Here is a 17,740-nt window from a genome sequence, read left to right as displayed (position 1 = left end):
TGACTTCACATTGCGTGCCATGATATTTTGCACGATTAATGATTTCCCGGCTTATGGGAATTTGTCAGGGTATACAGTTAAAGGAGCAAAGGCATGCCCTATTTGTGATGAGAATATGATTGATAAGCGGTTACATCATTGTGGGAAAAATGTGTACCTGCATTATCGTACATGGCTTCCTTTAGATCATCCATTCCGTAGGAAGAAAAAATTGTTCAACGGAAAAGTGGAGATGAGAGAAGCCCCTGTACCTTTACGTGGAAAAGAGGTTTCTAATAGGGTAAAGGATATTGAAACAATTTTTGGCAAGCCCTTCAAAAGTGTCTCAAAGAACTTATACAAGAAAAGATCTAAGTTTTGGGACCTTCCGTATTGGGAATGTTTGGAAGTCAGACATTGTCTTGATTTAATGTATATTGAGAAAAATGTTTGTGATGCCATTGTCGGGACATTGTTGAATATGCCCGGGAAGACAAAGGAAGGAGTTAAAGCTAGGAAAGACATGGCTGAGATGGGCAGACCAGAACTAGCACCTCAGGAGCGGGGACAACGCTATTATCTTCCACCAGCTTGCTACACTTTGTCTAAGAAGGAGAAAACTAGTTTTTGTGAGTCCCTGCATAGGTTAAAGGTTCCTGCTGGATACTCGTCAAATTTCCGAAACCTTGTTTCACTGAAGGACTTGAAACTTGTTGGTTTGAAATCTCATGATTGTCATATCTTGATGCAGCATATATTACCTGTTGCAATACGAGAAATTTTGCCTTCCCAAGTAAGATATACAATCACAAAATTGTGTTTTTTCTTCAGAACTATCTCTAACAAGGTGATTGATCCTAACATTCTAGATAACTTGCAAGCCGATGTAATAGAGACGATGTGCCGATTTGAAATGTACTTTCCACCATCATTCTTTGACATCATGCCTCATTTGATAATCCATCTTGTTAGAGAAATTAAACTTTGTGGGCCCGTTTGTATGAGGTATATGTGGCCTTTTGAAAGACATATGGGTACTCTGAAGGGTAAAGTGATGAATCCAGCTAGACCAGAAGCAAGTATTGTGTAAAGAACAGTTGCTGAGGAAGTATCTGAATATGCAAGTCAGTATTTAGCCCGTGCACAAGCAATTGGTTTGCCAAAATCTAGACATGAAGGAAGGCTTGAAGGTTGTGGTACCATTGGGAGAAAAAGATTGTGTCTTGATGGAGAGTTGAAAAGAAAAGCAGAATTGATTGTGTTACAAAATCTGAAACAAGTTCATCCTTACTTAAATGAGCACATGAATGTGCTTAGTGTTCAGTATCCATTGTTTAAAGAACGTGACTTGATGATTGAGCATAATCGAACGTTCGTTGATTGGTTTAAAGAACGAGTTATGAACCAATTATCTGATACTCCTAACGATGTATCGGATATATTGAAATGGTTGGCATATGGGTCAAAGACGCAAGTTCTTTCCTATGAGGGGTATGACATCAATGGTTATACATTTTATACTAAACGACAAGATGACAAATCCACGATGCAAAACAGTGGTGTTACGATGGGGGCTTTGTCATCAGAGTATAAAAGTAAAACAGATAGAACGGTTGTTGAGACAATGAAGTCTTACTATGGGTTCATTGAAGAGATATTAGAACTTGACTATGTTGACTTCAAGATTCCGTTGTTCTGATGCAAGTGGGTTGATATTCGTCGTGGTGTGAAGAAAGATGAACATGAGTTTTTTACATTAGTCAATTTCAGCCGGTTAGGACATCATGAAGATAATTTAGTATTGGCATCACAAGCAAAACAAGTATTCTACATGGTTGACCCTGCAGATTCAAAATGGTTTGTTGTCATGGAAGGAAAAAGGAGAATACTTGGAATTGATGATGTACACGATGAAGAAGATTACGATGCACAATTCAATGAAGTTATTGCTTCGTCAGTAGTTATTCCAAGTACATTAGGGGAAGATCTAGACACAAATTACATTCGTCGAGATCACAATGAGGGATTTTACGTTGGCAAAGAAATGGCTGATTAATAGGTAAATTATGTAATATTAACACAACTACTAATGTTTATAATCTTTAATTATTTATTTTGCGTTTTGCATGTTCAAATAATTGTGTACTAGTTTTATATGCGTTAATATTGATTTTTACTCTTATTTTTTTTTTAAATGTTGTGAGAATAGGCGGTTGAGTTACGATTCTTTTGTTTTCTTCGTATTTTTTGTTTTTCCTTTTTTCGTTTTTCTTTCTCTCCTTGTATTCTTTTGGTTGTAATTTGTTTAATTTATTAAGGGTAGAATGAGATTTTTAATATTTTGGTGTCCCCTCATAGTTGCCTTATATAATAGAGATTAATTTATTGATTAATCTAACATGTACATGGTTTCAGGTGTAGTGATGGCAGATGATGAGATAATGCGTGATGTATCTGATGCAGCTGTTACGAAGAAGAAAAGTAGGCCAAGAGGTCCTACAAAAGGGATACGTTCCAAACCCGGCATTCAGAGAGTTCTTGCTTGGGATGAGTGGATACGTCCGATTGGGCGCTATGCTAGTGAGTACAAGATTTATTGTGGGGAGATCAGTAGAAGCAAAGTGTCTATCTTGTACGACACTTGGGATGATGTTCCAGAAGGCACCAAAAACACTTTGTGGGAAGATGCTAAAGTAAGTAATCTTATTCTTTTAATAAACTAATTGAGATTATGTTTATTATTTTAATCGTTTATTATTAATTGGTTTATTTTTGTACATTGAAGAGAGAGTTTGGGATAGAAGAGGATGTGTTGAAGAAACGAGATGTCTTGACTACATGTGATAAACGGTGGAGAGATTTCAAGTCAAGATTGGTGACTAGATGGATCACTAAAACGAGGAAGGTGGCTAACGATGATAGGCAGCCATACGTGATGTATCCTTACATCACGCGAGAGATATGGGACCAGTTTGTAAAAAAATGTAGCACTAAGGAGTTCCAGGTACGTAATATATAATATGAAATTATATTTTCATTACGTTTTTAAATATTGACTAGTTACTAAATTCTATATTAGGCTAAAAGTGCAAAAGCAAGAATCTCTCAGGCTGCTAACAAGCATCCTCATTTTTTGGGCCAAAAATCATATGCGGAGATGATTCCCATTTGGCAAAGCAGAGGGTATATCCCTTCTGCTACAGCATCATCTGTTGACTCTTCTACATCATCTTTGATTACCTCCTTGCCGGATCGGACATTGCCTTGGCTTCTCGCGAGATCGAAAAAAGATAAGGATGGAAAATTATTCTTTCCTAATGAAGAAACACAAAAGATAAAAGAGTCCATTGTAAGCATTGTTCAAATATTATAACGTTTTTCTTGTCTCCTTACTCGTCTACTACTAATCATACGACTTTTTTTTTTAACTTGAACGCAGGATGATTGGAAAAAGAAAGAAGCTGAAGGAGAGTTTGTTCCAGGTCGGATGGATGATGCTCTTTCACGTGCTTTGCAGAGGAAAGACCGACCTGGGCGTGTGCTAACAGCTGGGCGTAGCATTGGAATTACATCTGTTTGGGGAGATCCTGATCGGAGGAGTAGTGCCTCAAAGGGTAAGGGCATGGATGATGAAGAGATTCAGGCATTGGAGGCTAGAGTGAGTCAAAGAGTTAGAGAGCAGACTATTGAAGAGATGAACTCGAAGATAGATGATATGGTTCAACAAAGGTTTATGGCTTATGCGATGCAAATGGGTTTTCCATTACCGACTCCTTCCACTCCAGTCGTTCCTACTAGCTGTCAATCGGGGGGCAATGATCCATTTGCGGACTTGCAGGTATATTATCATTTTATATTTCTAATTATTATATTATGCTTCTAAAACACTTAATTGATGTCATTTTTCTCTTATTGGATGTTAAGAGTCAAGTTCCATGACGCTTGGCAATAGCGGATGTCTCGGGACCGATCATTGTAGCTGTGGGTACCGTTCATCCACGACAGGAGCCATCATCACACGCTACGACTGCCATGAGAGTGAGTGTTGATGAGTTTTATGTGGATTACGCAGATGTTCCAGTTCCACTCTCTACTTCATTCATCACGAAACTCAGTCAAGCCGAGGGTTCTGTCATAGAATGGCCTAAAGAGTTGATATTTTTGGTCTCAGATAATCAGGTAACTTATGTTTAGTATTATGATTTAGCATATAATAAGAAATCTAAATGTATATACTTAGAAATCTTGATTTATATAAATAACCAAACAATCTTTATTTTATATATTATATGAATTAAAAAGAAGTCGATTTGAATTAGGAACATATATCTAAAGAAGGTGCGAAGAAGAAAAAGAAAACAGTTGCTAATGATCCTTGCACCGATGAGTCTGCACATAGGCACATAGATCCATTGATTAGCGTGTCACTTGAGGATATGTCTGATGCGGTCAAGGAGATGCATCGTTTGTTTTGCCAAAAACCTGCAGATGAGCCTTTTAGTATCGAAGTTAGTAGGAGTTCCTGCTTCAACTATCCTTCTGATTCGATGATCATTCTCTCCCGACAAGATGTTTTCCAACTACTGACGGGAGAATGGCTTAATGTATCTGTTTTGCAAGTATTTATGATGTGAGATTTCTCAAACTCTAAATTAATCAAATTTGATATTTATTTATATTATTGGCATCTAACTATAACTATTTGGAGTGTAGGTTCTTGTCAGATGAAAGTGAGAGGACTGGAGATTCAAATATTGGTTTCATGTGTCCTAGTATGATCTCGGAGACCATGCTACGTCATGAACCAGATGCCGCGATCAACTATATGCAAAGGACATTGAGAACCAATCGAAATATGAAATTCATCATGCTTCCATATATTGAAAGGTATATATGTTTTATTTTCCAACTTCCGTACATTGAAAAGTATACTTCCCTTTTATCTTTATATATTAACTTATCACATTTTGTTGCATGTTTTAGTCAACATTGGATTCTTCTCGTCCTTTCTCTACACAAAAAAACGGTATATGTATTTGATTCGCTTAGGAGATCAGATAGATCATTAGCTATCAAGGAATCGTTGCATACGTAAGTTAATAATTCTTATAATTCTTATAATTCCCTTTTATCTTTATTCGTATATTTTAATTCTTTTATTGTACTTAGCGCATATACATCATTGTTGTTGTTGTTGTAGCGCATATACATCATTCCTGCTCCTTGACGGTATGAAAAAGGCAACAAAATTATCTTGGATATCTATGAAGGTAAAAGTCTTATGGTTTTGTATTTGATATGCATTTTATAGTTCTATTTAATATTTCTTAATGTTTCGATTCTAATATGTGTATTTCAATGTGGTGTAGTGTGCTCAACAAACGGGAGGAGATGAATGTGGCTATTTCGTTATGAAAAACATGTTTCAAATCGTCCGCTATCTCTATGAGTCAAATGATTTGAAGAAGGTATGTATATGTTGTAAATTGGTTACTTTATTTATATTACTTTAAAGTTTATTAACTAAGTTAACATATCTATAGGATTTTCCTCAAAGCGTTGAACCATACACCATAGAAGATATCAACGAAATCAGAGACAATTTTGCGCTATTCTTTCAACAACTCGTGCTAGCAGAAAATGCCAAGTAGTGTTAGTGTAGTAAGTGTACTAAGTGTAGTAGATGTACATAATTGGTTTATTATTGCAACCTTGGTTGAGTATATGGCAACATTGGTTTGCTTGCTTGGGATTATTTGAGATGTATTGAGACAGGTTTTGATATATATATATATATTCCCAACGATTTCTTAGGTTATCCATATTACAAAGGAGACTCTGCCGAAATTTCCCCTCACAATTATTAATATGAATGTTTGTGTAGTTTTGAATCATCAAATTTTAGTTAACAAACCAACAGAAAATCTGAAAAAACCGAAAAAAATAAAATTTCAAGACACATTTGCGTCGCACAAGGCAAAATGTGCGACGCAAATTAACCAGCATGTGCGTCGCACATAGCACAAGGTGTGACACACATTCACAATGTGCGTCGCACTAAGGCAATGTGCGACGCACATTGCCTTGCCCTGCTTCAATTCCACCAAGGGAAGGGGCAATGTGCGTCGCACATTGCCTTGGTGCGACGCACATTGCTGATATGCGTCGCTCACTGTCAATGTGCGACGCACATTGCCCCTTCCCTTGGTGGAATTGAAGCAGGGCAATGTGCGTCGCACCGTATATAGATGCGACGCACATTGCTCGCCATTTGCGTCGTTTCCTGTGCGACGCAGATAGTTCCCAAGTCATTTGCGTCGAGGGCTTTGGCGTCGCACCCAAGTCCGACGCAAATAGGCGCCTCACATCCGACGCAAATTGCTTTTTCTCTACTAGTGAGTTCCAAAAGTTCCTTGGAAGTTCACTAGCAATTAACATGGTTCTAGACATTTCCTCCAAAGTTCTATTTTTCCTTTCTACAACACCATTTTGTTGTGGTGTTCTAGGGGCAGAAAAATTATGATCTAGGCCATTATCTCTGCTTAGGTCATCAAATTTATAATTTTCGAATTCTTGCCATGATCTGATCTAATGTGCATTATTTTATGTCCACTTAGGTTTTGAACTCTTTTAGCAAAGACAAGGAACTCATCATAAGTTTCATCTTTACTAGAGAGAAAAATAACCCAAGTGTACCTAGAGTAGTCATCTACAATCACAAGTACATACCTCTTTCCACTTCTGCTTTGAATTCTCATGGGTCCACATAAGTCCATATGAATTAACTCTAATGGTTTAGTGGTACTTACAATCGTTTTAGATTTGAAAGAGGATCTTACTTGTTTACCTCGTGCACATGCATCACAAACTTGATCAATATGAAATTTTATGGATGGTAATCCTAAAACAAGGTCTTTTGATCTAAGTTTCTCAAGTAATGAAAAGCTAGCATGTCCTAGACGCTTGTGCCATAGAAGTGAATCATCTTCAATAACACTAAGACAAGTTAAATTGATTTGAGGAACAAGGTCTAGATCCACAATGTATGTGTTCCCTTTCCTTGTTCCTTCCAAGATAACCTTCTTAGTTTTAATGTTGATGATTAAGCATTTTTCCTTATCAAATTTTACAGTATTTCCTTTGTCACAGAATTGAGAAATGCTTAATAGATTATGTTTTAGACCTTCAACTAAAAATACATTTTCAATGGAGTGTAATGGTGACTTACCGACCTTACCCATAGCAACAATGTTACCTTTCTTATTATCACCAAATGTTACACTGCCACCTTCATAGGTTGTGAGTGAGAGAAACTTCGTTTTGTCTCCTGTCATGTGCTTGGAACAACCACTATCGAGATACCAAGTGTTGTTCCCCCTCACTCCAACCTGCAAAAATCAACTAGTTGTTAGTTGAAGGAACCCCATCTTTCGTGGGTTCCTGTTCTTGACTAGGATTTGTTTTGACAACCCATTTTTTCTTACTTATTGTCACATTTTTCCCAATCATCTCAGATTTTAGTTGACATTGATTTATGTAATGACCTACCTTGCCACAATACATACAGAACTTATCACTAGGTAGATCAACATATTTCTTTGTCTTGTTCCTTTTCTTGTAGTTTTCAAAACCAAGACCTTCCTTCCTTTTGGTCTGTGGTTTCTCAATCCACTTAGGAACTTTCATGATTTTGCCTCTGTTCCTTGCGACAACCAGTTCCTTTTTAAGATTACAGATCTGTTCCTTTAAAATATTTTCTCTTTATTTATTTTTTCAATCTCAGATCTGTATCCTTTCAAAGGGGTTGATCTTATATCAAAGGAACTCAGAACAGGGACAAATTCCTTCAAGTGTGAAATCTCTAAATTAATTAGATAATTTTCATTTTTCAAACTCTCATAACATTCTTTGATTTTTAAGTTTTTATCAAACAAATCAAAAAATCTAGTTTCGACATCAGTTCTCATTTTCTTAAGCCATTCTATGTGTTCCTTGCAAACTTTTAAGGCTTGTTCCGTTTGTTCACGTTTTTCACGTTCATCTCTACATTCAAGAATTGCATCATAAAGAAGATCATATATTTCAGTCCTAGTTTTACCATCTAGTTCTGACTCAAGTCCATGTTGACTTACCTCAATTTTTCTTCATCTTCTTTTTCGTCAGTGTTTGCCATGAGGCAAAGGTTTGCTGTTTCTTCAGTTGGTTGTTCCTCTTCTTCTTCCGTCTCTGAATCTCCCCAAGCAGCTATCATAGCTTTGCGCACTTTGCCTTAGAGAAAGGTGCTTTTGATTCTTTGTTCCTTTCAGCAAAGCGTTCCTTGTTCCTTTCTTTGGTTTTGTCATTTTCCCAAAGAGGACATTCTTGATGAAGTGATCTGTACTTCCACATTTATGACAAGCAGCTTTGTTAGAAAATTTCTTAGTTTTACCTTTGAAGTTTCCATTCTTCATGTTCCTGTACATCTTTCGAAATTTTCGAACCATGAGGGCTGCTTCTTCTTCTTCAGAGTCCGAATCATCTTCATCATCTGCTTTGAGAGCAATTGATTTTGATTTGGAGCTTTCACCATATTCAGTATCAAGGTGAAGCTCATGAGTCATAAGTGACCCTGCCAGCTGTTCTAAGTTGAACTTAGTGAAGTCTTTTGTTTCTTGAAGAGCAGTGACTTTAGCCATCCATCTGTCCTTAGGAAGACTCCTAAGAACCTTCGAACCTGTTCCTCAGATGAAATAAACTTTCCAAGAGAAGCCAACTCATTTATAATGTTAGTAAAACGAGTAAACATGTCTCGGATGCTTTCTTTGGATTTCATGCAGAACAGTTCATATTGATTCATAAGTAAATCAATTTTCGATCTTTTAACTTCATTAGTTCCTTCGTGGGTTACTTCTAGTAAATCCCATATTTGCTTTGCGGATTTGCATCCCATGATCCTATTATGTTCATGGGGTCCAAGTCCACAATGCAATATTTAATAGCCATGGCATTTACTTCCATTTTTTCAAAATCAGATTTGTCATAATCAGAGAGGGGTTTAAGAGTTACCTCATTTTTGTCATTTGTAGTTGTGACTTCGAAATCACCAACTTCAATGACTCTCCATACCTGATAGTTTTCAGCCTTGATGAATATCTCCATGCGGTTCTTCCAATAGTTGTAGTACTTCCCATTGAACATAGGAGGCCTTTGAGTGGAATAACCTTCTTCAAGTTTCTCGGTGGTATTCATTGTTCCTTGGATCTTTTTCAATAGGGTTTCCTATCTTACGTGAGTTCTAGCTCTGATACCAATTGTTATTTCCCTAGGAACACTACAAGAGGGAGGTGAATTGTAGGTGTAGAAATAAACATAACTTTTTGCGGAAATTAAAATTAAACGAATAAACAAGCTAAAGGAACACAAGGGATTTTTACGAGGAAAAACTTCTTGGGCCCAACAAGAAGAAAAACACTCGACCACTAGGGATTTTAAACTCCAACACTTTCACTAATTAGGCCAAACAACTCTGTTACAACCTAATTCTAACTCGAGCCACCACCTTGAGTTCCTAAACTCAAGTTCCTGAGCCACTGTTCCCTTAACAGCAGTTCCTCTCAACTTCACTCGAAGTTTTCTCACACATACAAGCTTCACTCAAAGCCTTTCTCTTACAGAACTTCACTCAAAGTTCCCTTACCCCAAAAACCAAAATACAATTGATCGAAATAAGCTTAGTGGAATTAGAGTAAGAAGGCAAAGAACAAATGGCTATTATGAGAGAATGAAGGCACTGACACTTAATAAGTTAAACTCACTTAATTACTTAGTCAGACACAATTTGGAACTTATCTAGACTTCTATATTTATAGTGTTAATCATGAAGAACGTGGGATTAATGTTAGAGTACACGTTTTAGTCCATTTACCCATGATGTTCCTTCCCCTAAGGAACACGTTTTACATCATGTCCCATGATCCCATGAACTATAAATGAACGTGGATAAAATGCAGCCATTACTCCTAAGTAATAGGAGTTCCTTGAGCATTATCCGAAAATCAGTTTTTATAAACTCTTTTTATCTTTAAATCTGAATTTCTAATCTTTAAGAAAATAATATCTTTGAAATAAAATCTTTCTAACAACCGGATATTTATTTTCTTATTTTCCGAAAAATAAAATCTTTTTTAAAACAGATTTTCTTTTTAAAACTGATTTTATCATTTGAAATTAGAAATAACTAATTTCCTATAATCTAGGCATGACTTACTCCATTATCATTTTAACCATTACAATAACTACACGCCTAAGTCTAGTTCCTTTATAACTCAGTTCCTTTAACATATTCGCTAAGTGCCACTTAGTTTGTTCCTTACAAAGGAACAAACGCTCATTCTCAAATAGACTGCCACAGTTCCTTACCATTCTTTCTTTGTTCCTTTACATTGGAACTAGAAAATAAAACGCCTAGCTTCTATTATTCTTGATCCAATGCTTGCTCCAGTATCAACATAGAAACTTCTTTACTTAGCCTTTGAAATCCTCTCTTGACTTCTTCATTGACTTCTATTTCTCCCAGTTCCTTGCATTGATACCTTAAACACCATACACTTAAATAATTCATTAGTTCACTACTTAGTTTGTTCCTTTGTTTCTTTGTCATTATCAAAACTAGGGTTCAACACAATCAATTAGTTAAATCAGCTAATACAATCAGCTACTTGTCAAACAAGGTACTTATTCAATATAATTAGCTAATAAGTAACGACAACTATACACTAATTGCCAAACAAGACCTAAACTTCACCATATATTTTCTCTCCTATCCAATTAATATTCTACTTTACATGTTCATATTTAATGATAGACCAGTTTTTGAGTCACTCACGACAATATGTGAGACCAGCCTCATTTCTTCAATAGATGGTCTCACTTGTCACTACTCACTACAATTGAACTAGGTTGGACTTAGTCTTTAAATTCTAATACCAACTAAAGATCATTTGACCATTGGACGACAAGCTCTTATGCATAACAATCTTACATCCGAGCTTTCGCTAATTATTTACAATATATAGAAAAACTTCATGTTATTTTCTTGGTGCCCAACTTTTTTCTTCTTGGCTATATGTGGTGGTGATGCATGATCTACTGATCTGGCCATGTTAATGCATGCTTACAAGTTATATAGGTTAGTGGCCTAGCTAATGACTAGATTTGTTCCCCAGTCAATGGTATCAGTGTATCATTATTGGTGATAATTATTATTAATTAGTACAAATTTTTGATTTGTACAGGTGCATGATCCTCCGGTACTCCGGTTCGCTCATCTCATGCAATGCTGATAATACGGGAGCATTTTATGAACACAACTTTGTGAGATATTGCTCCAACATTCATTAAACAATATAATCAATGATTAAGGCTAAAGTTTAAAATTACTATCATTTCTTAACATTATTTATCTACACATACAGGTCATCCCTTGTAAGTATTTTAGACTTGTAAGCCTTGGTATAAGTTTTTTTTTTTTTTTTTTTTTTTTTTGCCATCGAGAAAACTTACATTAAGTAAATAATGAAATACAACCTATTGCTAATACAACCAAACATAAAACAAAGTAAAATCTAGAGGAGCTTTATTAGCTACTCTTACATTCCCTAAAGAACTAACACAAGTAAAACCAATATTGTTACCTTTAAATTTTAAGGTGTATTTGCTTTAGTGGAATTTCACTTAGCTAAATTGATTTGAACTCTAACAATAAGCGTAAATTATTTGCATTTATTGGTCCTAAGTTTAACTTAATTAATTGATAAGAATAGTTAATAATAATAATAATTAATATTATTACTATATTATAATAGTAACAGTAATAATAAGTTAAAAATATTGGAAAAGGTAAAAAAACAAGTTAAGAAAAAATTCAGAAACACGAAGGGAGAAGATAAGTTCCAATTTTGTTGAGTAATAAAATATTAAAAAAAGTTTTGATTGACTAAATACCAAGATGTTTCTTAGTAATGACTAACAATTTTCGTGTGGATATTTTGTCAAGTATTTTTGAATAAAAATACAAAATAATTAAATTTTGTGTATTATAATGTTCATAGAGCTTTGAATAATTGACAAAAATATTGATCCAATTATGAAAAATTAGATTTTTTTTTTGAATACTCCCAATTAGTCTTTTTAAGATACAATAAAGAGAAATTAGGGACATAAACACAGAATGGAGGAACTAAACTCTGTTTTTTTTAGTATAATTTCAATTCAATTTAGTTTAGCTCTGTAATAAATTTTTTATTGTTAAAACATTATTATTATCGAAAATTTATTATTATTATTAAGCTCACTTAAGTTCAAATAAAAGAGTTATTGAAAAATAAGCTCAACAAAATCCTAAATCTTCAAGAGGAAAAAAAATGTGATGGAATGGAGCAATCACATATTTACATCAAAAGCATACTCTTGACCTTGGCGAAGAGATACTACTTATTACTTCAAGTTTTCTAATCGGATCCTATTTTTCAGGACATATTTTAATTGTGTTCAATTCGTTTAAGCTTAGTTCAATTCAATTTAATTACTTTCTTTTACTTTTTTTTTTACTTCAATTCAATTTAACTTACTACCTTCGTTTTTTTTTTTTTATTGTTACACTTTAACGTTTTACAATATTTGATCACCGTTTGTGATTTATACGTGAATAAAAACATAATAATGTGAAATCTTGTTAGATTCTTCTTACCATGTATTTTCTTAATATATATACTTCTTATAAGTTTTACAAATAAAAAACTAAAGATATATATTCTCAAAGTTTTGCGTGCGTGAAAAATATAAATGTAACAATTAAAAAAAAAGGGAAATATTTTAATTCGGTTTGTTTCATATTGACCCAAAACAACATGCATGATACTTTCTGGGGTAAAGACAAACATCATTTTATCAACTACTATACCCTTTTGCCCTTTTAACCTTGTCTCTCTCTTTCTCTCTCCACAGTGGACACACACACCCCCTTTCATCTTGGCTTGTACGCTGTTAAACTCTGCCAAAACTCCACTATCCACCATTTACACTGCAACAACCTAACAACTCACAGCACTCAAACCCTTTTTTCTCTCTCTCCCACATCCCATCCAATCCCATCCATCATCTTCTTCAATCTCACATCCATCCATTAGACCCATACCTTCTAAGAAAATATCTCATCTTGATGTAAAATCCTTCAATTATTTCACCTAAACTCTTTAACCCATCAAATAACCCCAAATAACATTTTCAAAAAATAATAAAAAAACAAAACCCCCTTCAATAACACTAATAATGGACATAGAAAGACCTCATAGAACAACAAGCACACCCACAACAACAAGTGAACTCTTCATTTGCTTCACTTCTCGCCTTTCAAAATCTTCTTCCATGCGCCTTTCCTCTAAATCAATCCACAGTCCAGGCCGTACCACCGTCGACAAATCTCAACCACTTTCTCTCTCCTCCTCCCTCAGCCGCCGTCTCCGCCACAACGGCAGTTTGCGAGGCGCACAATCACCCGCCATGTTCCCTTCCAAGAAAACCAAAGGAAGTTCTGGTTTTGCAGACAACCCAGAACCTTCTTCCCCTAAAGTCACCTGCATTGGTCAAGTGAGAGTGAAAACTAAGAAACAAGGTAAAAAAATGAAGATGAGAGCTTGTCGTAGTAGTAAGAGATTGAGCGGAGGAAGTGGAGGGGAAGCGAGTTTTCGTCGGATTGAGTTAACTCAACAACAACAACATCAACATCAACATCAACAACAACAACCGATTCAAGATAGAAATAATAATAATCAGAGGTGGGTTCATCTTCCATTGACGATTTGTGAGGCGTTGAGAGCTTTTGGGTCGGAGTTTAGCTGTTTGTTTCCTTGTAAATCTTCATGTTTTAGTAGTGGGTTATGTGGAGGTGAAAAAGGGGGGAAAATGGAGGAGAGAGAAAATGGTGGTTCTTCTTCTTCGAGTTCTTGTGCTGTTTTTAGGTGGTTGGTTTCTTTGCAAGAAGGAGAAGGAGAAGGGAAGAGGAGAGATATAGAGTTAGTTGTTGGAGGAGAGGAGAATGAAGATAAAGTCAGAGGAGATAGAATGATGATGGAGAGAGAATGTTCAAGGAGGAGGTCGATTTTTGATGATATGGAGTTTGATGATTTGTTTGGTAATAATAATGTGAAGAATGAGAGTGAGATGATGAATAATAATGATGAGAATGAAGATGATGATGAAGAAAGTGGTGGTAGAGTTAATATTGTTGTTCCTCCTAAAAATGCACTTTTGTTGATGAGGTGTAGATCTGATCCTATGAAAATGGCTTCTCTTTCTCGTAAATTGTGGGACCCTGTTCTTCCTCAAGATGATGATGAGGAGGTTGAAGTTGAAGAGGAGAGAGAAAAATATGTGAAACTTGAGGAGGAGATTAAACTGGAGGAGAAAACTGAGGAGGTTATTGAAAAAGAGGAAATTACAGAGGAGAGAGAAAAATTGGATGAGATGTTGCATGATTTGGTTGTGCTTGAGTCACATTCTGAAGATTTACCAGATTTTTCTGGAGAAGAAGAGGAAATTCAAGTGGAAGAAGAGCAGAAAATGGAAGAAGAAGATGAAAAGTTAGAGGAAGAAGAACAAGAAACAGAGGAAAAACAGAGCATAGAAAACCCAGAAGAGCAACAATGTGAGATTATTACAGAAGAAGAAACCCAGTTGTTGATTGAAGACGAGATTCAGCGTGACGGGTGTTTAATCGAGACGACAATTACAGCTAAAGAGAATGTTGAATTCAGTGAAAATGAGCAAGATTTGGAGCAAAATGAAGAAGAAATGAAGGAGGAAGAAGAGAGAGAAATGTTAGAATTCAATTCAATTCTTCAAGAAGAAGAGGAGAGAGAAAATGTAGGTCAAGAAAGTAGTGACATTTCTACATCTTCAACATCATCATCTTTAAATTCTTCAGAAGAGTCAACAGCAGAGTCAAAACCAGAAGAAAAAAACCCAGTTGAAGTAGAACAAGAACAAGAAGAAGAAGAAGCAAGAAAGTCAATGGAAGAAGAAGAAAAAGAGGAGAGAGAAAACAAGAAGCCAACTTTACCAGATTGTTTACTGTTAATGATGTGTGAACCAAAAGTATCAATGGAGGTATCCAAAGAAACATGGGTTTGTAGTACGGACTTCATCCGATGGTTACCAGAGCGCCACCACAACAAAAGGGTAAACAAAACGGACGGTCCAGATGATTCCACAACCAAGAAAAAACCGGCGCCAGTGGTCCCACCACAGCCGGTTAAACAGAGGTTTGAACCGGCGCCGGTTCAGCCGGGAAGGTCGTCGATTTCTTTCCCAGCTGGTGGCGGCTCAGTGGCTAACTTGATTGAGCAGAAACTGGTGAAAGGCGGCGGCGGCGGTGGCGGCGGCTATGAGCCGTTTAGTTTGACAAGGTGTAAGTCGGCGCCGTTAAGATCATCGGCTAAGGTGGCGGCGCCGGAGATGGCTTGCAGCTTGTGGGGTAGAGAGAATGGGAGGAAGCTTGAGCCGCATCGTCCGGCTACGTTTGGGGTTGGCGCGGCTGGGGTTGGGTTCTGAATTCTGATTAGATCAACGGTTGAGATTGAGTATGAGTTTCTGGCACGTGGCGAGTGGTATTTGTCCGTTGTGGCAGAAAATTGTTGGTAATGGTATGGCAAGTTGGCAGGTTTTTTGTTTGTAAATTCTATTTTAATCTTATTAGATTTTATTTTAGTTTACTAGTACTAGTTAATTTTTTGGGTGATTAGAGTTTTACTTTACTGGTTGAGATTGTAGATTGGGAGTATTAAGTAATAGTATTAGGGTTGGTTGTTTAATTAAATTAGCTTGATGTTATGGGCTCTTTTAGACCGTTGAATGACAGAGTAGGGTATATTTACACGTGGTATTGCTTGTAATTTACTGACAATTTGGTTGATTTTTAGTCGTATTAGTTTTAACTTTTTAACATTAATAAGTGCAGCTGTACAACAACTGTGCATGGGAAACCATTATTAGGATTTAGGGGTTGGGGTTTACCTTCACAAGTGGCCAAGGCCTACCTACATTCATTGGTAATTTTTGCTCAAGGTTTGAAACTTGGAACTTGAACTCCATTGAAGTAATTATTTTTTGAAGTGTACAAATGGATGAAATATGAGTCTACATTCCATGATTTTTCTTGTTTATAAAGGGAGCAAATGAATCTTCTATGTTGGTACAAATTGTAATTTATAACCTTGATTTTCCTTGCTAAGCTTGGCTTGTTACACTTACATTTAAGATTGAGGCAACCAAGTTAACAAATTCAGATCAACTTATGAAGGTTTTTTGAGATAGAAAGAGGAAAATGGAAAAAAATAGTATGGATTCCCCACTGCCGGCGAGGAAATATAGTTTTGGTATTATTTATGACACTCGATGAACCCAGGTCGATAATTGGTGGTATTTTGTTGGCTACAACTACAAGTCAAAATTGGTGGTATTGGTGCATCCGTGTTATAGTTCGTGTGTTGAGGCTAATGTTTGCCATTAAGTTATTGTTAATGACAAAAGATTCTCATAAGTACCAAACGATATTTTACTACTAATTACTACACATTAAAGTCTGAAATGTGTAATTTCGAGTCTCTCGAGCTGATAGTGGTGTTTGCTAGTTGCTACTATAAGTACATGTTGAGTGGTAACTTTAGGGTTCTTTAATTACATTCATATGAAACATTGTCATGGTATCGATGCAATATAGCATATGGTACATACAACGAACCAGTGAGATATTATGGTTCTTAAAATAAGTTAACACAATCATTTACATGTGAGGTTTTCTCCTCTACAATCGGGAAATATGTGAAAGGGAAATTAATTTGATCCCCAAAGTAATACAATATCTTATGGTAATATCTTGTTAACTCATGTGGCAGCAGTCCTTGGAAAAGAGTACTGCTACTAGTAGTGCATGATTGTTGAGTGGGAAGTACATCTTCAATATTCATAGCTTATAAGTTATAATTATCTAATTGTCTGTACATGTGACAATGTTTACAAATCACAATGGGCCTTCCATCCCAGAAGGCAGAGATGCCACCATGTCTCGTGCATGGTCTTCAGATTCTTCACTTTTGTTCCTTTAATGTTGACATCTCCCCCTTCAATTTTAATAAAGATTATCTTCTTGACATCTAAATAAAGTGTTGCTTTTGGAGGCAATAATGCATTGACAATTTGACAAACAATTAAGGTAGAATTTGATAGTAGTTGGATTCTTATTTTCTTAGCTTCAGTTTGATTTTTGCGCTACTTTCATATAGTGTATCACCTTTCATATAAAATTTATTATTATATAATATTAAATGGTTTTACGTAAAATATTATTGAATTTATCTTAAGATATAATTACATCTTTTTTAAAAGTAATTCTTACTAATAGATAATGAAAAATATTAGGTTAATGGTCAAATTAATTGTGCCAACAAGCATTTAAGTCATAACCCTTGCATAATAACTGAAATAAAGGAAGTATATACTTTTTTCATTCCTTTCCATTTCTTATACCAAGAGTCAAGACAAATCAAGAAAGAGAGGCGAGATGTGTATGAATGAATCCATTTTACTTTGAAAAAATTTACATGAAGAACCTAGATTATGATCCATCTTTTAAATTCAGAATAGTTTTACCTTAGGAGGTTTAAAGCAGTCATACGACTTATAACTTATTCACCTTTTCTTGTTTGTTTATTCCTTCACTTTGGAG

At 35.6% G+C, this 17,740-nt stretch overlaps 2 protein-coding genes across 3 annotated transcripts; both read left to right on the top strand.

Annotated features, from left to right (window-relative positions):
* The first annotated feature begins 1,703 nt into the window (after positions 1-1,703).
* Positions 1,704-5,712, top strand: LOC125496491 (uncharacterized). Of its 2 annotated transcripts, XM_048641963.2 has the most exons (8): positions 3,676-3,817; positions 3,904-4,158; positions 4,299-4,609; positions 4,693-4,866; positions 4,963-5,070; positions 5,180-5,249; positions 5,349-5,447; positions 5,523-5,712. In XM_048641963.2, the coding sequence occupies exons 2-8, from the start codon at positions 4,012-4,014 to the stop codon at positions 5,628-5,630; spliced, it is 1,017 nt and encodes a 338-aa protein (XP_048497920.2). In that variant the 5' UTR covers positions 3,676-3,817; positions 3,904-4,011; the 3' UTR covers positions 5,631-5,712. The 2 variants fall into 2 exon arrangements, with proteins under 2 accessions (XP_057250182.1, XP_048497920.2); XM_057394199.1 differs by lacking the exons at positions 4,299-4,609; positions 4,693-4,866; positions 4,963-5,070; ... (1 more) ...; positions 5,349-5,447; positions 5,523-5,712 and adding exons at positions 1,704-2,672; positions 2,765-2,983; positions 3,059-3,328 and having other exon boundaries at positions 3,419-3,817; positions 3,904-4,065.
* A 7,220-nt stretch (positions 5,713-12,932) lies between these two features.
* LOC104891459 (stress response protein NST1) lies at positions 12,933-15,891 on the top strand. Its single transcript, XM_010677157.4, has one exon. It carries the CDS (start codon positions 13,288-13,290, stop codon positions 15,565-15,567), a length of 2,280 nt encoding a protein of 759 aa, XP_010675459.2. The 5' UTR covers positions 12,933-13,287; the 3' UTR covers positions 15,568-15,891.
* The last annotated feature ends 1,849 nt before the right edge of the window (positions 15,892-17,740 follow it).

This window comes from Beta vulgaris, chromosome 4 (assembly GCF_026745355.1).
Source record: "Beta vulgaris subsp. vulgaris cultivar EL10 chromosome 4, EL10.2, whole genome shotgun sequence".
Lineage (NCBI taxonomy): Eukaryota > Viridiplantae > Streptophyta > Magnoliopsida > Caryophyllales > Amaranthaceae > Beta > Beta vulgaris.
Note: the sequence above shows the minus strand (reverse complement) of the source record. Positions and strands in the feature narration are given on the sequence as shown.

Bases quoted from the DNA above. Each gene is read 5' to 3' on its own strand.
- LOC125496491 (XM_057394199.1), top strand. From the start codon at position 2,379: ATGTACATGGTTTCAGGTGTAGTGATGGCAGATGATGAGATAATGCGT. The intron at 2,673-2,764 runs GTAAGTAATCTT...TGTACATTGAAG, and splicing joins CTTTGTGGGAAGATGCTAAA to AGAGAGTTTGGGATAGAAGA. The intron at 2,984-3,058 runs GTACGTAATATA...ATTCTATATTAG, and splicing joins GTAGCACTAAGGAGTTCCAG to GCTAAAAGTGCAAAAGCAAG.
- LOC104891459 (XM_010677157.4), top strand. From the start codon at position 13,288: ATGGACATAGAAAGACCTCATAGAACAACAAGCACACCCACAACAACA.